This window comes from Ictidomys tridecemlineatus, chromosome 7, assembly GCF_052094955.1.
Source record: "Ictidomys tridecemlineatus isolate mIctTri1 chromosome 7, mIctTri1.hap1, whole genome shotgun sequence".
Classification (NCBI taxonomy): Eukaryota; Metazoa; Chordata; class Mammalia; order Rodentia; family Sciuridae; genus Ictidomys; species Ictidomys tridecemlineatus.
In genome coordinates, this window is record NC_135483.1 from 161,538,082 (window position 1) to 161,563,331 (window position 25,250).

Genomic DNA, 25,250 nt, shown 5'->3' on the forward strand with positions numbered 1-25,250 from the left:
AAATAAATTGGAAGTCTCTGAATGAAAAAAGTCATTTATCTCCCAAGAAAATCTACCTATCAGAAACTATCTGAGTACTGACTCTCAATACAGCTTTACTGTACTCTTGATTTCTCTATGAAACAATGCATTCTTATTCATGTTTTCTTTTTTTTTTAAGAAGCCAACAACAACTAGTTGGCTAAGCACCTTTTTTTTTTTTTTTTTTTTTTAGTTTTCGGTGGACACAACATCTTTCTTTGTATGTGGTGCTGAGGATGGAACCCGGGCCGCACGCATGCCAGGCGAGCGTGCTACCGATTGAGCCACATCCCCAGCCCTAAGTACCGATTCTTAAACAAAAAATATAAAATATAAATAAATTAAGAATGGACTGTCAACTACAATTAAGAGTTATAAAATATAGTTTCTTATAGTTTCTATAAGAACAGAAAATGATCAGAGGCACTATTTTATCAATATTCTATAATAGTTTGTCAGTCTGGGATACTCAAATATCATAGACCATATGTATTCATTTGCAAACCTTAAAGTAATGTTTTATTTACTGCCTAAGTTAAAACTGATGAAGTTCAATAATTATTTTTGGAATGACTATACTACTGAAATAAATGTAAATATGTTGATTAAGCCTTTTTCTTAAAAGAAAAATCCCATCCAATGAAACAAGTCAACTGCCAAATTTGTATGAACATTTACACTGCATTATATATCAAACATTTTTTAAACATATATATTTTTATAACTTTATTTATTTATTTTAATATTTATTTTTTAGTTTTAGGTGGACACAATATCTTTATTTTATTTCTATATGGTGCTGAGAATTTAACCCAGTGCTTCATGCATGCTAGGTGAGCTCTCTACCACTGAGCCACAACCCCAGCACCTCAAACATATTTTTATATAAAATAAAATTAAAATCATTATCACAGATAATAAAATAAAACTTACCCCAAAAGAAACTTAATCATAATTACGAAAGGATCAACTTTATATGGTTTGGCTTCTTTATCCAATATGGTAGCATATTCTAAGCAATAACCTGGTGATTTAAAAAAAATTACTTGCAACACAGAATTCACAGTAATTAAGTATGAAATATATTTTGCATTGTCAAGAGCAAGATGTTTTATGTCAGAAAAGCAAGGGATTTTGCTACCACCAGAGAAGAAACACTAAAAATTACTGTTAATTCAATGGTTCTTAGAAAATAGTAATTTGTGAAATAAATTTAGGAAGTCAAAGACACAGTTTCATCTCTTCACAATTCAATGATTCTTTTAGTATATTCAATATTGTGCAAGTACTTTACTTCTTTTTATTAATGAATAATACTCCACTGTATGGACATGATATTTTTATTAATATTCATTTAAATTATTTCTGTGTTTTAGCTAATAGAATAAATACTCTATAAACATTTGTGTACAAGTGTTTATATGAATGCATGCTTTCATTTCTCTCAGGTCTTTTCTAGGAATGGAGATACTGAGTCATATAAATAACTCTGTTAACCATTTGAGGAATTGTCAGATTGTTGTCCAAAGAAGCTATTCTATTTTATATCCCTCTCAGAAGCATATGAGGGTTCTAATTTTCTCCATAACCTTGTTAACATTTGGTATTATCTTTCTTACTATAGTCGTTCTAGCTAGTGATTTTCTTTTTTCCTTTTTTTTTTTTTTTTGTGCTGTGGATTGAACCCAGTTTCATGCATGCTAGGCAAATGCCCTATCACTGAGCTATACTCCCAGTCCAGGAGGTAAATTTGGATATGCACTCTTGGTATAGAACTACCTCTTTAATTGGTTTAAAATATATTCCCATACTTAAATATTCTAAAGTAAAAAATATATATATATATATATATATATATATATCTGGAGTTTCTGGGCTATCTATTTGTGAATTTCATATGTTTAGGAATCAAGTATCTAGTCTGCTGAAATTAAGAAGTATGAGGCCTCCCTTTCAGACATTCAAAACCTTATGGACAGGCTGGATATGTAACTCAATGCTAGCTAGCCTAACAAGTGTGAGGCCCTGGGTTTGATCCCCTACATTAGGGGTAGGGGGACCAAAACCAAACAGGTCAGTTTTTTTTTTTTTTTTTTTGTAGTTGTAGATGGACACAGTGCCTTTATTTTACTTGTTTATTTATATGTGGTACTGAGGATCGAACCCAGTGCCTCACACATGCTAAGCAAGCACTCTGCCATTGAGCTACAGCCCCAGCCCCCAAACAGGACAGATTTTACATTCAAGTCTGGTTGATGTCATATCACCAGAATAATAGCCCCCACACTCTCCTTTTCCCTTCTGATACTGAGGATCAAACCCAGAAGTGATCTACCACTAACCTGCAGCCCCAGCCCTTTTTGAGATAAGGCCTTGCTATTTCTGAAGCTGGTCTCAAACTTGTGATCCTTCTGCCTCACTCTCCACCCTTATTACTGGGATTACAGGTATTCCTGAAATATAGTTTAACTCAGGTATAAATGAGCATGGAATGCAAACCCAAAGTTATATGAAAATAACAAAAGGCATTAAGTAGCTGTAGGATTTGGGGAGATGGATATGGTGGAGGTGATTTATGGACTACTTTTACATATTTTTACATATTTTGGTCCCATTATTTTTTCCTGCTTCTATTACTGTCCAAGCCCAAGAAAAGAAAGATTAGGCTCTCAGGAAACTGTTCTAATTATTATATTCTAAGGATGGTTTTATCTATTTATCCTACATCTGCCTCTCCAGATCCATTCACTTTGCTGTTGACTCTGGGAGGCTTACTTTCATGCACAGGCTTCTAGATAGTTAGATTTAGTAAATGAAAGGTTCTAGTAGATAAGAGAGCAGGAAAAAATGGTGTTAGAGAATGCATTTCCCTACCTTTCCCCCTGCTGAGACACAGACTGGCGCTATTGCTTGTTTCTATACCCAAGGTTGCAGCTCTAATAACACTGCTCACTCCTACAGGTCTCTTAGGTTTCCTCCGTCTCTAGCTTGTACTTTATCATCTCTTGTTGGTTTCCCTTAACTCTGCACAAATCTTTGAAATAGTTCCTTCATTAAAATTTCAATAATTCCATTCAGTGAGCCAGGACCTAAATGACATTGCTGATACGGCTAGCTTACTAAATGTCTACTGTATGTTTGATACAATGTTAGGCTCCAGAAATAAAATGGAGAACAATGTGCCTTTGATGAGGTTCTACATCTTAAGAGGTCCTCAAGAAGGAAGAAGCTTCAGGCATAAAGGTATAAAGTGTATAAATAAATAAGGAATTTTCTTGGGGATGTCTTAAAACTTAGAGGATTCCTAAACTTAAGAACTTGGGAGACATAGGTCATGAATTTTCTGTCTTCTTTAGCCACATGTAGGATGAAAAGTAGCTCTGATGCACTGGCCCACAGAAATAAAGACGGAAGGAAGCAAAAAAGGAAACAAGGAAAAATAAGAAAGGAGGAAGGGAAAATGAGGAAGAATGAAGGAAGAGAGGAGAGGAAGGGGAAGGAAACAGACTAGGGTAACTCAGGAGGAGATTAGGGGGCAGATGCCTAATAACAAAAGTATACAACACTGAACAAAGGTGCCAAAAGCATATACTGGAGAAAAGACAGAATGGTACAGGCAAAACTGGATATCCATATGTAGAAGAATGAAGCTAGATTCCTATTTTTCAACTTGCACAAAAGTCAACTCAAAATGGAAAAAAATCTAGGAATTAGATTTAAAAAAATGCTGCAACTTCTAGGAAAAAAATATAGCATCAATGCTCTAACATAGGGACAGGCAACAACAGGACTTCCAAAGCACAGGAAATAATTGCAAGAATAAATGGGATTTCATCAAATTAAAAAGCTTGTGCATAGTAAAGGAAACAAGAGCATAATGAGAGTCTCCAAAATGGGGGAAATTCTTTGCCAGCCACTCTTCAACTGAGGTTAATATTGGGGATATATAAAGAACTCAAAAAACTTACCACCAAAAAAACAACCCAATGAACAGCACATGAACAGACACTTGTCAAAAGGACTACAAAGGGCCACTAAATATATAAAAAAGTGTTCAACATCTTTAGCAATCAGGAAACGCAAATCAAACTATACTGAGCCAGGCACAGTGGTGCACGTCTGACATCACAGCAGCTTGGGAGACTCAGGCAGGAGGATCACAAGTTCAAAAGCCAGCCTCAGCAACTTAGCAAGGCCCTAAGTAACTAAGTGAGACTGTGTCTCTACATAAAATACAAAAAAAAGGGTTGGAGATGTGACTCAGTGCCCGAGTTTAGTCCCTGATACCAAACAAACAAACAAGCAAGAAAAAACATTACACTGAGATTTCATCTCACTCCAAGTGGAATGGCAATAATTAATAAAACAAATAGTAATAAATGCCAGTGAGGGTGTTGGGAAAAAGGAACACTTAACATACTTTTGGTGGGATTGTAAACTAGCCACTATGGAAATCAATATGGAGGTTTCTCAAAAGATTAGGAATGGAACTACCATATGACTCAGCTACATCACTCTTCAGTATTTATCCAAAAGAATTAAAATCAGAATATTATAGTGATACATACATTTTAAAGCCGTGCAATTCACAATAGTTAAGTTATGGAATCAGCTTAGGTGTCATCAACAAATGAATAGATAAAGAAATGTGGTACATATATACAGTACAGTTTTATTCAGCCATAGAGAAAAATAAGATTAATGAGATTATGTCATTTGCAGAAAAATTTATGGCACTTGAGAGCATTATGTTAAGCAAAATAAACCAGACTCAAAAAGTAGAGGGTCATTTGTTTTTTCTAACACATAGAAGATAGGAAAAAAAAAAAGGGAGGTGGTTCATGAAAATAAAAGGAAAATCAAAAGATTAGAGGAAGGAGACGAGGGGAAGGAGAAGGGAAGGAAGAAGGAAGGTATTGGGGAATAAAGTTGACCAAATTATGTTAAGATCACATACAAATATATCAAGATGAATTGTATTACATTTAATTATAGTGAACCAATAAAAAATTAATTATAAAAAAGTACATAAAACTGAAATATTCCTGTAGCAGGAGCAGCAACAAGTAGAGGCACGGGAATACAATTTAAATGTAATCAAGCCTACAGTTCTAATTACCTATTTATTTATTTATTTAGTACTGCAGATTGAATTCAGGGGTGCTCTACTACTGCACTACAACCCCAGCCTTTTTATTTTGAGATAGGGTCTCACTAAATTGCTGATGCTAGTCTTGAACTTGTGATCCTCCTACCTCAGCCTCCAGAGTCACTGGGATTACATGAGGTGCCACCATGCCCAACTTAATTATCAACTTATAAAAAATAGAGCAGTTAGAAAAAATGTTCAACTACACCTAGGGGTGTAATCAGCAAAATTCAAACTGTGAGAGACATAAACGCAAAAAGGCGGTTGTGTTTAATAAATTATGAGGCAAAAATTAAAAAACATGGAGGACAGAACTTTTAGCTTAAGAAACTTAATGATCAAATTTAGTGACAAATGGTAATGTGTGAACCTTATTTGGAAACTGTTTATATTTTTTTAAACAAATAATTTCATAATATTAGAGCATTAAGAATTTTACATATATTATGATTATTTTGTTCCTTTTTAATACATATACTGAAAAATATTACATTAAGATTATTCCTCAAATTCATATATTTTAAAAAACAGTTAAATGTTTATTTTTTCATTAACAAATGATACTGTTACATAGATCAAATTAAAAAAAAAAAAAAAAAGAAGAAGACAGACCAGTAGAATAGAAGAAGAGGATCAGGGGAGAGAGGGAATGGAAAGGGGAGGTATTAGGGAATGAAATTGATCAAATTCTACTATTTTATTGTGTGCATGTATGAACATATTATAACAAATCCCACTGTTATGTATAATTATAATGCACCAATAAAAAGGAAAAAATTATACTAATAAAAAAGTGATAGGCTAAGAGAATATAGTAAACTGCAGATCTCAGGACTAGAAACTGGAGGTTTGTAGACTAGTTGCCCCAAACTAGTTTGGGATTGGTGGTCAGTAGAAGAAAAGTAAAACAATAAAATAAAATCATACACTATTCTAGAGTTTCCAAGAACAGTAAGTAGTGCCTACTAGTATTTGGCTATTTCTAAGAACTTCCTTATTATGTTTCTTAAGTCAACATAATTGAATTAAATACACACATGGAACTAACAATTGTTCCACTAATACTTATTCATAACAAAATCAACTTTAAAAATTATAAACATTTTTACCTGTTGAGAAAAGAGAGTATAACTGTCCTCCATAAGCAAGAAGGATACTAGATATAACATAAGCAGGAAGAGCTCCACCATGAAATCTAACTACCTAGAAAACAGATAAATCAATGGGCAATTTCTAAATATTCATGTTAATGAAATAAATGTACTTTAACACAAAATAAAAAATTTTAAACACACACAAAAATTTATTGTTTATACTTCTCCTGACACAGCTACAAAGGTATTTCCAGTAACAAGTATCAAAAACTCTAAGTAAAATAAATGCTAATAACATATAGCATAGTATAAACATCTGATTTTTTTCAAAGGCATAATTGAATAGCATATGCTAAAATTTTTCCTTCAAAGCATGTTTATCGAGTATTTAATATGTTCCAGCAAGACACTAAATATCTTATATACATTATCTCATATCTTCCTCCCCAAAATCCTTTCAGGTAGTTCTTTTCCCTATTTTATAGGTGAAGAAATCTAGGAATGAGGAGCCCAAGTACTTCCCACAATTGCAAATGTCATGGGCAAGTTACTTCCCCCTTCTTCTCTATGTGCTTATCAGTAAAATAGGAAAAAATAATAGGATTTATAGGTGATTATGAAGATTAAACATGCTCATTTTGTAAAGCATTCAAAATATTAACTTACACAGTAACTATAAGATAATATTAGTTATAATTATGAACTCTTAATGCCCTTCAGTATCTTGGAAATTCAGTAAAACTGTAATTTAGACTCAGAGCCTAAGTTCATAACCATTATGTGACAGTGCCTCAAGTCAGTTGATCTAATCTGCAGATAACATATCCATAATAAAAACAAAATATTGTTCTTTTTTAATATTAAATTTTAAAGAAAAATCAGCATGGACTTAATCCATAGAATCTTTTTAGAATATATATCAACTCCCTTGGTAATTTGATGAACTAAATCTATGAAAGTACAAGATTACCTAAAATGTTGCATAAAATTTCAGGAAGTTCAGAGTCTCCCTCCCTTAAGTTTCTCCATGGACTTCCAGGTTGAAAGAGATTAGAAAAATTTTTTAAAAATTTATATCTCACACTCACGATTTATAGTTTATAAGCTTCAAGTGGCAGGAAAGGAAGGTTGAAAAAAAGGGAAAAGGCCATTTTCTACCTATTACTAATGAAACTCACTGCTGCTAATGGTACACTAGGAAATACATAGCATAATTAAGTTACCAAGATTAATGTTAAACAGCCTAGCAGACTTATGAGTCAGACCTCTGGATTTAGACTCCAGCTTTGCTCTCACTATTTTTGTATTATTGGGCAAGTTACTTTGCCTTCTCTCTCCAGGGCTTCATCAGTAAAATGAGATAGAGGTGTAAGGCTTCAAAGTGTTTGCATCTGTTTAAAACACCTGGAATAGTAGTTGGCATATGGCTGAGAGACTGAAAATATTAGTTGTTATTATTAATTATTAACATCCTTAACTGTCCTTAGAATTCTGGAACAGATCTTACACAGAGTATTATGTTAATATTTATATATTAAACATAAAATTTCTCTTACTGACAAAGGGACATTGTTATAAGTATTAAGTATTTATTGTCTTGGGCTTTGGATACAAGGTATGACTAAATCAACAACCATAAACTGGCCTCCATGGGCTATAATCAAACTGTAAGACTTGCTTAATTTGGCTTAGTATTTAGCACAATATTTCTTTAAACTTTGAATAAGATAACAACACTGAAAAAATTTTAAAGATTTCACCTAAAAAATTTCCAAATTTCAGTTTCTCTTAACATCTGAATATTGAAATAATTTACTAGAATTTATGAAATTTACTCAGGAAAATAACTTTCAATTTACTTTTTTGTCCTCTTTTTTCCTAAAACTAGATTAAAGAACATAAACACATTTTCCTCTTTTTCTAGAAAGAAACAATTTTGTGAAAAATTTATTTAAAGGCTAAATATTCTCTTAAGTGGTTTCTATTTACTCCTTTTGCTCAGTTTCCTGTGACTATATCAGCAACATTGTTTTTAAATAATATACATTGTTTTAAAAAAATGAGTAAGACATATTAGACAACTTAAATTTGTTCTTTTACCACCCACAAACTGAAATCTTAAACAAGCAATAAAGAAGAACAGGCTATATTTTTCAATAATTTTAGGATTCAATTGCTATTCTTTGACACTTTAAAAGTACCCTCCTCTGATCTTGTAACACCAGTGCTTCCTTGCTCTTTAGAAAGATTTCCACATCTAAACAAAAATATTAGTCTGTCTTTTTTTGGTATACAATTATGCTTAGTTGCAGCATACCAAGCTAATTTGACTTTTCATGTCACTAATTTGGATTATGGGCCACAGAGATGATAAGGATAAGAGAGCATGTAGTATCTTCACCATAAACCACTGTGTACAATAACATGACTTTTGGACATGCTAAAAAAATAATAGCATGAACTCATCTCCTCTATCACAAGCAAAATTTTTATTTTAAAAAAATATTTATTTTTTAGTTGTAGATGGACACAATACCTTTATTTTACTTACTTATTTTTATATGGTGCTGAGAATTGAACCCAGGGCCTCACATGTGCTAGGCGAGTCCTCTACCACTGAACTACAACCTCAGCCCTGCAAAATTTTTCTTAATGCCTTTTAACTTTTTAGAATATCAACTACCCATGATGGTATTTTCCAACTTATACTAACATTTGATGTTCCCTTTATAATTTAGCACACAATTTTTTAATATAATTACTCAGAATTTTATTATGTTCACAAATTTAATAATAGTCATAATATAGCTCTAAGTGATTATAAGGAACAAATGAGATAATGCACATAAAATGTTTCTAATTTAATTTTGATTTGTGAGTTTTACAATTGCAGTATTATAACTTAAAGTAAAAAAAGAAAAAATTCTACTATGCTTGGATAGCAAAATATAACCAATCAAAAAATAAAAGCTAAATAAAATTTTACTGAATTTTGAAATTATATAATTTTCCTGTCTAATCAATATTAGTGTATTTATTTCCAGGTTACATAATTCTGAAAATTATAATGATATTGAATAATAATATCTATAGTTCTAATGCTGAATTATTTTTGTAACATTATTTGCAGATTAATTTTAACATTTATCTTGAATAAAATTTATTCTTAGCCTTTACATTATAACAGCATTCACAATATAAAAAGTTCTTTGAAAATGTTCACTTACATGACAAACCCTATCTTATTGTGTCATGAATTATAGTGTAGTATGATAAATATGAAGGTCTTAATATGACATTCATTTAGGCAAATATATTGAGAATCAGGTAACAGCTCTTATTTTTAGGATGGATCAAATATGAAGGGATCACCTTAAAGTAAGAGTTGGCCAACCATGGCCTATAGGTCAAGAATGGTTTTTAGATTTTATTAAATTGGAAGAATGAAGAATGAAGAAAAAAGGAGAAAGAAGAAACAAGTAGCTATAGCAGTGGGAGCAGCCAGAGATCGTGATCTGTTAAATTACTGATTTTATAGAAAAAGACTATAATCCTTTCTTTCTGGTATCTATTCACAAGACAATAAATAATTATGCAATGAAAATCTCTCTTACCTGTCCAAGTATTTGTGAAAAGGATGTCTTAACTGTCACCTAGTTTAAAACAATCATTTAAAAAGAGGTTATTTACCCTAGATTTTTCTAGTTCAATTTTATTAAACTATGTACTTCTACACATCTCTAGGTATAATAATTCCTATAATAATAAACCTAAAGGCATAAGAGATCTTCAAGAATCTTCTGCACCACGTTTAAATTAGACAAAATGTAGTTTCATCATTGAGTATATTTTCCAGTATTCTAATTCTTCAACAATTACAGCAATGCTTTAGTATATATGGTAACTGTTTACAACTGGAATATTTAATTAACTAGAATGTTATTAATAGATCATGCTAATTAAAAGAATTTAAGCCAAAATAATATTTGAAAAATAAATTCATCCTTAATAATCCTACCATAAGTAAAAAAAATTCATCCTTAATAATTCTACCTTTTTAAAGAAAAAAAATAATCCTTTATAAAGAAAAATTAAGAAGTCTGTGAAAAGGAGATAAATCTTTGTTAGGGAAATTATGAATGTTTTGTCTGCATCTGACCTTTGTGGAAATACGCAATTTGGTTAAAAACATGGAGCATGCAGTATTTGGATCCAAACTGACAACACAACTCTTACTATCACTTTAGTATTAGAAACATGAACGTGCAAGTTTAAAAATATAGCAAAGACCCTTTATTGTTAGAAAAGTCAGGTATCAAAGCATTCATAAATTCTATGAAATATAAAATAATTCATAATACAGGTCCAAATAAAACTTGGTTATAGGAACAGATTCTATTAATTTGTCAATGCGTATTCTAGCTCACCCTAAGAAAGTTCTAATAAAGAATTCAACAACTTAAAGCTTGAAGCTGAGCAGAATTAAGCTATGTACCAGAAACCTGTAATGTCACTACCATTAAAATGTGTATTTTAACCACTTAAATGTGAAATCCTTGGAACCTCGTATGTTCTGATATAGAGGACTCTTAGTTCATGAATCCATAAATAAATAAAATATTCTTTGTTCCTTCTTTTAGGAGACAGTGATCTTTGGTAATAAAACAAACACAATAGGTACTAAATTGCACATATTAATGGACTTAACAGAGCTTAAATAAATGAAAAGAAGATCCTTAAGCTATTCTGGTAGAAATAAAAACCAATAAATATTACATAAATTACTGTACTAAAGCCATGTCAGCTTCCAATTTTAGTTGATATTCAATTTACAAGAGTTTGGATTTTGGGCTTTCAAATTTAAAAGGTTAATCTGCAGTTTCGATTTTTGTTTTATTTCTATTACTTATTAAGATGCATACATTTTCAAATGATCCAGATAAGGAAATACTGAAGTATTACAAACAGGAAAAATATTAAAATATTCCAAATGTCTATATCTTATTTTTATTCACTTCCACCCTACCATGTATCTGCAACTTCTACCTTATTCTATAACTAAATCTTAAAGATTATAAATATATGCAACTTACCTCATACTGGCAATCTGATGATGTGTACATTTTTAACAATGCCACATGGCTGTCATTTTCTGGTTGAGCAATATGAAGTTTCAGAGAAATTTCTGTGTTAGATGGAACCCTGAAGAGATAACTTAAATATCAATACTCAAGTACAACATGCTGGTAAAAACTGACTTAGCCATGGCTAAGTCTATCCTCCCCACAATACAATGAAATAATGTAGAGGAAGCCAGAAGACAGACACACTATTACAGATGAACACTTTTTCAGTTACATTAGAATTGTTTGAACACTCCCTCTCTAGGACTCACGAGTTGGAGGAGTGTGCAAAGATAGGTGTTAAAGTTTTAAGCAAGTGAGGTTTAAGTTCTATGTCATTTAATAAGACAATTTATTAAATTAGATATATAAATAGATACAATTGATATAACTAAATTGTGGGCACGATGCTACATAAAGGCTATAAATATTTTACATTTTCCTTTCATAATTCATATAATTAAAAAAACTAAACTACACAGAGTATCTATTTTATTCAAAAACACCAAAGTTTAAAGTAAATTCTACATACTGTGCAATGGTTAGTGAATCTTCATAAGACCAGGGAATATGAAGTTTATAGATACTAGTTATTTCTTCTGTTAAAACACAAAGGAAAGATGTATTATTCACCATGTTACCTTAACTTTTACATAAGCTACTTAATACCAAACTAATTACACAACTGTCCATTTTAAAACAAAAAAAAATCAGTAATGGTTATACAGCATAAGAAATTATGAATTCTTAAATGCTTTCTTTAAGGCTTACAAAAGGTATTAAAAGTATATAGGTAATACTAAGAAACTGGAAAATATTAAACAGCCAAATCTGAATTACTACTATAATAAGAAATAAAGACATACTGAAACATGAAGATAATTTTAAGAAAGGGTCTATGCTAAACTCTTGGGAAATATAAGCATCTTTTTTATTACTTTTTTATGTCATATAAAAATACATGAAAAAACAGACGTGAAAAAGTATGACAGAAGATTCAAGTGAAGACTTATTGATTCTTCAATTGACAATACTATTTTCTACATATTTTTCAGAAAATACATTTACCTCTGACTCCTGAGCACTTGCTTACCACGTTGATTTTAAAAGCTTGGTATATCTAATAGAGTTTGACCACAAAAACAAAAAGCAAAAGTTTATTTGTTTGTTTAACTAAATGGTAAAGTAAAATCAACTCCTTGTTGTTGTAGTCAGGATAATTACCTGTCCAAAGTTCAGAAGCTCTATATTATAGTATAGGCCACTTGTATTTAATACCACTTTCCTTGAAGATAGTCCTGTTGAATTAAAAGTAGTGTTAGAGTACTAAAGAAATTTTGAAAATATACTGACTGCTTAAATAATAATAAAAAATGAAAACAATTTAGATAATAGGTTCTCACTTCTGGTATGGAGGATTCAACTCCTAAAAAATCCAAACCTCCCACAATAAACGCTGGACAAAACACAGTATTTATAATAACTTTTAATTATATCAATGTGCTTTTTTAGTCAAGTACTTGTTTCTAATTTCAGAAAGGTAAGCTTTCTTTGCAGATGTTTTATTTTATAAGCTTGGTATCTTTAAAAACATAGGTAATTTAGAGTAGTCATTTCTGTATTTTTCTGAGAATTTTTGTATCCTCCCCCCCGCAAAAAAAAAAAAAAAAAAAAAGAACATGTAGGGAAAGAGGAATAAAAACCTTATGGTAAGTTTCCTATCTTAAGTAACAGATTTTTTAATCTAAAAAAAGTTCCTAATATCCAAAACTGAACTTGAGTAGAACAATATACAATGATATTGGACTATAAATAGACCAATGAATAAGATAGATTCATGAGGTTATACTGTCATAAATAAAAAACTGAACAAGTACGTGGGAGAGAAGGGACGACTCTATACCTCAAGAAGAATTTAATAAATTCTGTATTTCTTTCTTTTTTTTTTAAAGAGAGAGAGAGAGAGAATTTTTTTAATATTTATTTTTTAGTTCTCGGCGGACACAACATCTTTGTATGTGGTGCTGAGGGTCGAACTCCAGCCGCACTCATGCCAGGTGAGCACGCTACCACTTAAGCCACATCCCCAGCCCCTAAATTCTGTATTTCTGTAGACTATCAGTAATATTTACTAAAGTCTAGATGAACCAATGGATGCTAAAATTGGTGAGTTATTTTGAAGGAAACAGGATAATTACACATTCTCTAAGCACTTCCCCCAAATATTTATTAATTACAACATAAAAAGCCATAACTGCAAGTAGAGAAATGTGGCAGGTACCACCTTAACCAAGAAATCAAGGTTAATATCACTAGTAATTATATATATTAATGTCACATATCCTGATGTGATGCACTGAGAAATACACATCACATCTGTGGAATTCTTGGCAAAAATGCATAACCTCAATCTAATAATAAGAAAGCATTAGACAAATCCAAAGTGAAGTATATTCTACAAAATAATTGACTAGTATTCTTCAAAGGTTTTTGAAGTTAAGTAAGACAAGGAAAGACAAAGAAACTGTCACATATTATTATGGGAGACTAAGGAGACATGACAGCAGAATGCAACATGAGCAAAGGGAAAGGGAAGACATCAGTAGTAAAACTGAGTAAAGAACAAATAAAGCCTGCACTTTAGTTTATATTATTGCACAAATACTGATTTCTTAGTTTTAAAAACTGCTATTTTTACAAAAGAAGTCAAGATTAGGGAAAGGTGGGTGAAGTATGGAAAGGACCTCTGTACTCTTTTCTAACTTTTCTATAAAATTATTTTAACACAAAGCTTAAAAGAACAGAGAATTCTTGAAATCTTCATAAGGTATACAGCAATTTTTACCCTTTAATAAAAATGTTATAAAAAGGCCGGGGGCAGGGGGGGGCTGGTGTTGTGGCTCAAGCACTTGCCTAGCATGTATAAGGCACTGGGTTCGATCCTCAGCACCATATAAAAAAATAAATAAATAAAACAAAGGTATTGTGTCCATATACAACTGAATATATATATATATATGTGTGTGTGTGTGTGTGTGTATACATAGGTAAATATTTGTGTATATTTATATAGGTATGTGTATATTTATATAGGTAAATATATGTGTGTGTGTACATATATATATATATATATATATATAGGTATGTGTATATATAAAGGTATTATGTACATATACAACTAAATATATATATATTTAAAAGGCAAGTATTCAGTATAAATTTCACATAAGGAAACATACACACACACCCCTACAAGTATATATGATTATGAAAATTTGTCTTTTAAAATTGACTCTTATCATAAGATGACTGTGGGCCCAGTATTAAATGAGAATCAAACCACGGAACCACATCATATGGTTATCTCAAGAAATATACTAGAAATATTATATTTAATGTTAGTAGGCTCTGCTTTATTGCAATGAAATGGCAAACTAAATCAGCACTCTGTTAAAATTAAAGCAATTCTTGGGCTGGAGTTATGGCTCAGTGGCACAGTGCTTGCCTGGCGCACTTGGGGTACTGGGTTCGATCCTCACAAATAAAATAAAGGTATTACGTCCACTTACAACTAAAAATATATATAGTAAAAAAAATTAAAGCCATTCTTCTAAGTTCCAAAAACAAAGTACTTACCAAAGGAAAAAAGATGAGTTACAGGAAGCTGTATGGATCTTGTCTCTTTTTTAAAGAATTCACAATCTACAACAAACTGAAATATAAATAATTGATTTATCAGTAAAGTAGAATTAAACTTATAGTGAAATGCTTTGATGTTTGAGTGGGAAGTAGAAGACTATAATATTATAATCTCAGCTTTGGAGAAAGTATCAGTGATTAAATATAATAATCTCTACTTAGGTGTCAAGAATTCCTCAAGGAGAGATGCCATACTGTGAAAACTTGATAAACAAGTTTAACTTGATTAAATAAGTTAATGAAAATTATTAGTGGATCATTTCTATAACAATAGATTCATAGCAAAGTTTTCTTATAATTTGTATTATAAGTATTTGCAGAAGGTCATTAAAAGATGAAACAAAGATTCATAATTCAATATTAAGGATTCAAATACATGCCTGAATAAGTTTATAGTTAAAAGGAAAATGAAATTTTGTTACATTTAAAAAAAAATCCTTCCTTTATCATGTGTTTTTTGTCTAATTAGACTATACAAGGCTTTTGGAGACTTACTGCCATTCATGGATTATTTAGATTATAGTAGACAGAAAAAGGCTTACTGTGGCTTACAAAAAAGAAACGTTTTTCAAAAAAGGAAACTTAAAGTTTAACATCTGCACCATTATCATTTTTGTAAGAACAACATTTCTTTTTTATAACATTTCTAACATGGAGTTAAGAAACTTTGTTCTCAGTTATCTGTAGGAGGAAATGTTTCTGGTAAAAGCTCAAGTTCAGCTAGGCATGGAGGTGCAGGCCTGTGATCCCAGAACTGGGGAGGCTGTGGCGGATCAACTGAGGTCAGGAGATCTGACCAGCCTGGTTAATGACACTCCAGCTCAAAAAAATAAAATCAAACAATGCAAGATCATTAAAATAATCCTCACAATTCAATCAAATTATTTTGATCACAGGAACTGAAGAAAAAATTAACACCTGTGGGATCAGACAACTAAACCTTGGATGGTTGAAGCAATGTCTTTTGTTTGCCTCTTCAGTAGATTTGGTCATTCCTGAAAGTGAAAAGCAGATGAGGGAACCTGCTATTAAACTATAGAACATATGTGGGGAAAAAAGGGAAAGCTTGTTAAGGTCCTTTGTTTTTAATTTCTCATAAGGCAAAGAACAACGACATTTTCACTATAGAAAACGGTTGTTAAAAGACTACAGAAGTCATTTATTGAACAGGATTATATTCATTATGTTTTTTCAAAGTGCTTTTGGTGAGTCATTACCCAAGACAAGGAAATAGTTTTTATATGCAATTTCTTTCTGTTTTTACATGTTTTTAGTTGTTGATAGACCTTTATTTATTTATTTATTTATTTGTTTGTTTGTTTGTTTATTTATTTATTTATATGTGGTGCTGAGAATCAAACCCAGTACCTCACAAATGCTAGGCAAGTGCACTACTGCTGAGCCACAGCTCCAGCCCCCTTTATATGCAATTTCAATCACTTTGACAGACCTTAAAAGAGCATGCTATAGGGATACTGCTACATCGATGTTCATAGCAGCACAATTCACAATAGCTAGACTGTGGAACCAACCTAGATGCCCTTCAATAGATGGATGGATAAAAAAAAATGTGGCATTTATACACAATGGAGTATTACTCTGCACTAAAAATGACAAAATCATGGAATTTGCAGGGAAATGGATGGTATTAGAGCAGATTATGCTAAGTGAAGCTAGTCAATCCCTAATAAACAAATGCCAAATGTCTTCTTTGATATAAGGAGAGCAACTAAGAACAGAGCAGGGAGGAAGAGCATGAGAAGAAGATTAACATTAAACAGGGATGAAAGGTGGGAGGGAAAGGGAGAGAGAAGGGAAATTGCATGGAAATGGAAGGAGACCCTCATGGTTATACAAAATTACATATAAGAGGAAATGAGGGGAAAGGGAAAAAAACAAGGGAGAGAAATGAATTACAGTAGATGGGGTAGAGAGAGAAGATGGGAGGGGAGGGGAGGGGAGAGGAGGGGAGGGAGGGGGGATAGTAGAGGATAGGAAAGGCAACAGAACATGACAGACACTAGTATGGCAATATGTAAAAAAGTGGATGTGTAACCGATGTGTTTCTGCAATCTGTATAGGGGGTAAAAATGGGAGTTCATAACCCACTTGAATTGAATGTATGAAATATGATATGTCAAGAGCTATGTAATGTTTTGAACAACTAATAATAAAAATTTTAAAAACCCATAAGTTTTATTATTGCTTTAAAATTTTTGCTATACCTTTAGTGTTGCCTAATGGAATAAATCCTTATCCAAGAAAGAGAATTAAAAGGTCTCTAAACATCTCTCTAATAGGATTAATTATTTTGTTTTCTGTCATTAAAAATGCAGATAATTGCATATCTATATTTTCAAAAAACATTAAGAAATGCATCAACTTAAAACTTTTTCACCCTGCTCATTTAAACATGTGTCATCTTCTGAAGATAATGCTTATAGACATGTAAACATTATGAAAGAGATAAGTTATCATCTTAGTGAGACAAGGTAGTGCAACAATAGATTTAGCAGTGTCACTTTCCAAAGAGCACTAAGACATATTACAAATTTATTAGGCTGCAAAGACTGTACATTTGCAGAAAGACTAATAAATTTCTTGTCATAATCGGGGAGGACCTTTCAAAGTTTGGGAAAGATGCTAGATTCATTCAAAACCAACTTACCTGGTAGAAAACCCCCTAAAGAGAGCTTTTAGTATTGAAGATGTTGAATTACCTCTCATTTGAGCTAAGCAAAACAAAACAATGAATCCATTATAAGGTACTTGTGAGACTCAGTCTTTGAAATGACTCCCAACTATATCCCCCTTTTCATTTCCCTATTTCTTTTAAATTTCCTTATTATTTATCTATAATCTCATTAATTTTCTCATTCAAGAAATATTTTTTAGGGACCTCTATGAGGTAGTCATTAAAAGTTGAGAATACAAAGTAGAATAAAACTTATCTGGTTGTTTCCCTCAAAGTTTACAATATGGTAATGGCAATAAGGACATGAAAATTATAATTTAATGTTATAAATTATTCAAAGAAGTTATAAACAGAGTATGAGGGAAGTAAGTAAAACATTATTGGGGGAGTCTGGAAAAGGAAGAGGGAACCCTTAGGTTGGATCTTGAAGGATAAATCTGCTAGGTTAAATGGGCAAAGAGGAGAGCAGGGAGCTCTCTTACCTTCTTTCCTCCCCACTAATTGTCTCAAAGTCAACATCCTTTTATTTACACTCACTTCCCTAGTACAGCTCATATAACTTCTTTCTTTTTTTAATATTTATTTTTTAGTTGTAGTTGGACACAATACCTTTATTTTATTTATTTTATTTTTATGTGGTACTGAGGATCAAACCCAGGGCCTCGCACATGCTAGGCGAGCGCTTTAACGCTGAGCCACAACCCCAGACCACCTTCTTTCATTTTCAAAAAGTATTTTTTTAGTTGTAGATGGACACAATAACTTTATTTATTTAATTGTTTGTAGGTTTGTTTTTCTGTTTGTTTAGTGGTGCTGAGGATTAAACCCAGTGCCTTACATGTGCCAGGCAAGCGCTCTACCACAGAGTCACACAACCCCAGCCTCAAATAACCCTATGATGTGCCTAGTCTTCTTATTTCTGATCCATCCTCTGCCATAAATAGATTAATCTTCCAAAATGAATTATCTCTGATAACATTACTACTGTGGTAAAAAGGCTTAGAGCTTCCTACTGACTTCTGAATTCCAAAGTCCTGAATTCCAAACAAAGCCTCTACAATACCAAGAACTACTTTTCCAGACTTTTCTCCCATTGTTACTCTACCCCTGGTGGCCATCCTTTTAAAATTATATACTCATTCACTGTATCCCAAATACATACCATGCTTTCACATTTCTGTGCTTTTTGTTTTCACTGTTCCTATGCCATTACAATTTTTCACAATGATGAGTTTCTGGAATATGGCTAGTACAACTAAGGAACTAAATTTTAAATTGCATTTAATTTTAATTAGTTTATGTTTAAATAGCCACATATGCTAGTGATTTTTTTTTGTTTTTAATTGACAACATAGGGCTAGAACGTTCACTCGACCTATAAAAATTCTAACTATCCTTTTAGGAAATTTTAAATATCACTCCAATATAAAGCCATTTATTTTTTCTTTACTGGGGATTGAAAACAGTGGCATTTTACCACTGAGCTAAATCTCCAGTCCTATTTATTCATATTATTATTTTGAGACAGAGTCTCACTAAGTTGCTTAGGGTCTTGCTAAGTTGCTGAAGCTGGCTTGGAAACTGCAATCCTCCTGCCTCAGCCTTCTGAGTTGCTGGGATTAGAGGTATGTACCACCATTCTTGACTTAAAGTCACTATTGATTCCTTCAACCAGATCTCTCTTCCTTTTATGCTTTTCATGTACTTGCTATATTCTAATTTGTATTATATATACTTGTATATTTCTTTTTTCTCACTGCTCCCCTACCTAGGAGGGTGACAAATGAGTGTCATTTGTGTATTTCCTATGATTCTTGTTAGTCTTTTGTTTTGGTACCAGGGATTGAGCCCAGGGTGCTTAACCACTGAGCCACATCCCCAGCCCTTTTTCTATGTTTTATTTAGAGACAGGGTCTCGCTGAGTTGCTTGAGACCTTGCCAAGTGGCTGAGGCTGGCTTAGAACTCACAATCCTCCTGCCTCAGCCTCCTGAGATGCAGGGATTAAAGGTGTGCACCCAGCCCTTATTAGTCTTGAATATGAGGGTATCTAATAAACAACAGATTTTCAAAGACTGATAGATAAATGGGAACTAGTTCTCACTTGGAACAAAGGGACTTGAAAATTTATTCTGCTTAGTTCAAGTTGGAGCAGATTATACTAATAAATTAACAGTCTGAAGTGAAGCATCATTGTTTTAGATACCCCTATAATAAGAATTCATCAAAAAATAAATTGAAAATTCAGCATGGATAGCCCCAAACATTCTGATAACAACCTTGATCCACTTGTTACCTTACTTCCATGAATAGATGGTACATAAACAACAAGATGAGACAAAGATGGATAGTCTTGAAGTCTTAACGTCAGAGACTGAAAAAAAGATAAAAAAGCTGCTTTTATTTCTTAGACAAAGATTAAAATATGCTAAAAGAAAGATAAATTACAAACACTTGTTTCTCAATTAGTTATTAAAAAAGACATTTCATAGACTGTGTGCTTAGCATATGTAAGAGATCCCTGGATTCAATTCCCAGCCCCGGCCCCACGCACACACTTCAAATTTATGTTCCAGACTTCATAATATGCCCATGTTTACACTTTCAGGTAAATAATTAAATTTACAGAAAATCAGATTCCTAATAATTATGTTAAATATGAACTTCTCAAAATATTCCTTGACATATCCCTTCACATAAAACAAATGGCACCTAAAAAACATTACTTTATAATGCACTATATACACTGTATTTTATATCATTATTTTCAGCATTGGTATATTTTTTGTAATCTGGCTATTTGTTACAGTTGGCAATACAGCATTATTTCTATGTTTTGGTAGTACATGATGAAGAACATTGAGTAGTTGATGAATGGATGACAGGTATGATGGAAAACTTTTATAATTTTAATCTCAAATGATTCTGAGTTTAAGTAGTAAAGAGTTGCAGATAAATGGTATAGATAAACATCATGCCCTGAGATTTATTTAAAAAATAACAAACACACAATATAGCTAATAATGTACCCCCCTTAAGGAAATAATTATTTCTCAAAGGAAAGATTCTATCATCCATGTTTTGAGGAATAAATAAGTAGGAGATTGATCTATTTAATAAAATAAAAGCCTCCCAATAGTTTTTTTAAATTTTATTTATTCTAATTTGTTATGTATATGACAGCAGAATGCAATTCAATTCATATTACACAAATAGAGCACAATTTTTTATGTCTCTGGTTGCACACAAAGTAGAGCCACACCATTCATGTTTTCATACATGTACTTAGGTATTGATGTCTGTCTCATTCCACCATCTTTCCTAGCCCCATCCTCCACTTCCTTCCCCTCCCTCCCCTTTGCCCTATCTAAAAGTTCATCTATTGCTTCTACACTGCACCCACATCCCCATTATGAATCAGCATCCTTATCGCAGAGAAAACATTCAGCCTTTAGTTTTTCTGGGATCAGCTTACTTCACTTAGCATAATATTCTCCAACTCCATACATTTACCTGCAAATGCCACGATTTTATTCTCTTTTAATGCTGAATAATATTCCATTGTGTGTATGAACCACATTTTCGTTATCCATTCATCTACTGAAGGTTGGTTCCACAATTTAGCATGGTGAGAGATAATGGCTTAATTTCACTTTGTTACATATGGATTTCCAGTTTTCCTAGCACCTTTGTTGAAGAGGCAATCTTTTCTCCCACATATGTTTTTGATGCCTTTGTCTAATGTAAGATCACTGTAATTATGTGTGTCTGTCTCTCTGTTCTCGGTTTTGTACCATTGGACTACAAGTCTATTTTGTTGCCAATACCATGCTGCTCTTGTTACTATTGCTCTGTAGTATAGTTTAAGGTCTGGTAATAATGATGCCACCTGCTTCACTGTTCTTGCTAGGGATTGCTTTAGCTATGCTGGGTCTCTTATTTTTCCCAGTAAAGTTTTTCTCCTGGAAATAGATGTGGGATGTATTAAGAAATTCCTATAGAAGTTAAATTTTTTCCACCTGTTTTTAGAAACATTAATGTGGCCAAGTAGGACAGAGGTGCTGAAGCTAAAAAATTGTCAGTGAGTTGAATAGCCCTCTAACAACCTGACAAAAAGCCTAACTTAGCAGTCTCTGGCCATACCCATGTGTTATAATTAAAGGACCACATAAATCAGTTACATCCCACCAGACAAATGGTAGATAATTAATTAGGAAGTACCTGAATATTTTTGTGTGGCTATTTACTCTAATAGCTTCTAAGTATTTATTTCAAACAATGGCAAAGTTTTGAATCTTGAAGTGCTTCGTTGAAGGATTCCATCTACTTTTTCACAGTTTAGTCAGTGGAGATGCCTAAAACTGATACAATTCTCATCTGACATTAGCTTTTTAAATATAATATTAGCATGAATAAAACCTACGAAGTTTTCACTCTAATCACTCCTTTAACCTTATGGCAAAATAATTTTTTGCTACTTACAAACAGTTAACTCACATTATATTAAATATTGATTTTCATTAAAAGTTTATATCTAATAATTATAACCTTTTAAATTTGAGAATGCCTGATTGTAGAGTATTATTAATATTATTATTATTATTATTTTATTTTATTTTTTGGTGCTGAGGATCAAACCTAGGGCCTTGTGAATGCAAGGCAAGCACTCTACCAACTGAGGGATATTTCCAGCCCAACTGTAGAATATTATAATCTTTGTTTTCTAACTTCTCTCTTCTGGCATTCTCTACAAAAAGCAAGCTGCTGGAATAGCTTATTCACCTGATGTTCACCCAGTTGTTTTTTAAATTCATAACAAATGGCACAGGGGCCTAGCTTTTGATGAACACATTGTTCAATCTTTGGAAATCTAAAAAAACAGTATTAGCATTTTATAATTTTAAACTACAGGAGCAAAGTACATTTTATAAAGTTTTTATTGGTTTGTTCCTAACTCTTACATTATAATATGGATAGAATATCTAAATTGGAATTCAAGGAAACATTTAATAAACCTTATGAATAATGATCATTAAATATATCCTAATACTTTTGTTGTTCTGAGCCTTCCTGGAAGATTAGGCTTGAACCAGTGAGTGATCTTAAAAATGTACATGAGTCAAATTACTTCCTTACAATCTGTAGGGAAATTAAATAATAGAAATATAAGTAATATCCATCTCATGAATGAACATGCACAAAGTAAAGACTGAACAAGGTGACAAAAAAATTGCAACCATTCAAGTGTAAATGATTTGCAATTATGTTTTCTACCATCATTCCTCTCTGTTAAAGTTTCTCTCTTCAGTACAAACTACATAGACAAATACGTATAAACATTCCTAAGCAAAAGTAACTTAATTGTTATTAATTAGAAGATAACTGGGACCAACCAGATTGATTTCATTTCTAAGCCTATGAGACTAGCACTCATTAGGAAAATATGTTTTATTTTTAAAGTACAGATTTATTCGAAGACTTTACTATCTATTCTAGCATAATATTATCAGTTATAATAAATACAAGTTGGAAATAACATTCTCATCAAATTTTAGGATTATTTTGCCTTTTCATTAATACATTTTGAGAATATACAAATAAACCTTTAAAAATACACTTACTAACCTATCAATATACTTAAGGAAATCACTAACAGTTACTAAGTAAATCTCTGCTGTGATTTATTATCCTGGAGAATTCTAGACAAAGGTAAATTATCCAAGTGGGTAATCACAATGTTAAAAGGAAGTTATCTGGTAAATTATTTCAAGTTTCTTTGGAATGCCCACTTCCCTACTATAGGTACTTCCTCCCAAAATGAAATGCTGAGTATAATACATTAATCAGTTTGTAGTTTAAGACAGATCATTTAAATAAACACTCATATTTAATATTAAAAATCTATCTAATTCTTTGGCATGATGCTGTAACATATAGAGACTTGGAATACTGTTTTAACTTCTAAGTTTCTTTTCTTTTTTGAAGGGTTAGGCACTGAACCCAGGGCCTCATGTATGCTCCAATGAGCTGCACCCCAGCCTTTAATATTAATTTCATGTTGTTTCTCATCACATAGACTTCTAAAGAAAATATTTCTAAAATGTAGTTAGCAATTTCATGTTTACTTAATAACTAAATTAATAAAAGTATATTTTAAAATGTCTATAGGCTCAAGTATCTTTTCACCTGAATATTAAAACTGTAAAGCTATAATTTACCTTAATTGTTGGCAGAAGTTCAGCTTTCCATGATAAATCAACTCCTTGCCGGCTTTGAAATAAATGCAAAAATATAATTAAAGAACAACTATATTAAAGTTTTATAAATTTAATTTCAGAGGAAAAGAATACCATCTACAAACCTAAGAGTTATAACTGAAGTCTAATAAGTCTATTCCACTAAACTCTTGTCCACATAGTTCCCCTGGCAACAAAAACACTTTTTCCTAACAATGACTTTCAATGTGTACAAAAACTACTAGTATAGTCACAGCTCTTACTTTTCATTTAAAAATCGATACTATGATTTAATACAGAATGAAAATGAGTATAAGAATATATAAAGCTATTCCAAAAATGTGACTTCTGAATTTGCCTATGTTGACAAATATGCACAATGAAGGGCATAGGTTCAAGACTTACCACATAGAAGTGCTGTTTATGCAGCCAAATATCCAACTGTTTGTATCCTGTTAATTGATAATGCAAAGAAAAACATATTAAATATTATACTAAATGATTATATAAAACAAGCATCTTCAACACTTTCCTATTATATAAGTAGGGGCAAAGGAAACAAAGTAGCTATGATTCTCACAAGTCACACAGGTCAAAGACAGGCAAAGATGTCCAATGTAAAACTGGAAAGGTAGGTTAAGTAGTTAACCTAGAGAGTGATCTAATAGGATCTCAGCATATCACCTATGCATTTTTAATTGTTGAACCAAAATTTTCAAAGAATTCACTAATGTCCATGCTTTATATAGTTATGCAGTAAGCAACCTACATTTAAAAAAAATAGAAATATGAATTAGATATAGACTCTTATAAAAACATAAATCCTGGGCTAGGGATATAGCTCAATTGGTAGAGTGCTTGCCTCACATGTACAAGTCCCTGGGTTCAATCCCCAGCACCACACACGCACACACACATCTACTCAAATAATTAACAATTAAAAATAACTTTTATTTAAAAATATAACAATTACTGCATTAGGACTTTTACTTTATTATTTTAGCTCCCATTTGATTATTAGCAGATAACTTCTACACAATTAGGAACATGTATAGACTGAGGCACAATTCCAAGGGCTTCACCAGCATGGGACTAGAATGCTGCATATTATTATGATGTTTTAACATTCTGTACTCAACTTTACCCACTTAAAAGTGATATGACTCAACATCTTCTAACTTTTAAGGAAGTCAGAGCAATGAAAAGTCAACAACTAAAATCCTACCAGAATGTAG

At 32.0% G+C, this 25,250-nt stretch overlaps 1 protein-coding gene across 1 annotated transcript in view; it reads right to left on the reverse strand.

Annotated features, from left to right (window-relative positions):
• Pgap1 (post-GPI attachment to proteins inositol deacylase 1) overlaps positions 1–25,250 on the reverse strand; it is a 76,895-nt gene that overhangs the window by 14,411 nt on the left and 37,234 nt on the right. Inside the window, exons 11-21 of the mRNA XM_005324349.4 lie at positions 24,421–24,467; positions 23,998–24,049; positions 20,076–20,153; positions 15,024–15,099; positions 12,612–12,685; positions 12,456–12,507; positions 11,920–11,986; positions 11,358–11,466; positions 9,879–9,917; positions 6,280–6,373; positions 955–1,045 (exon numbers count right to left, since the gene is read on the reverse strand). Coding sequence (XP_005324406.2) covers positions 955–1,045; positions 6,280–6,373; positions 9,879–9,917; positions 11,358–11,466; positions 11,920–11,986; positions 12,456–12,507; positions 12,612–12,685; positions 15,024–15,099; positions 20,076–20,153; positions 23,998–24,049; positions 24,421–24,467 — 779 coding nt within the window. The remainder of the gene's footprint in view (positions 1–954; positions 1,046–6,279; positions 6,374–9,878; positions 9,918–11,357; positions 11,467–11,919; positions 11,987–12,455; positions 12,508–12,611; positions 12,686–15,023; positions 15,100–20,075; positions 20,154–23,997; positions 24,050–24,420; positions 24,468–25,250) is intronic.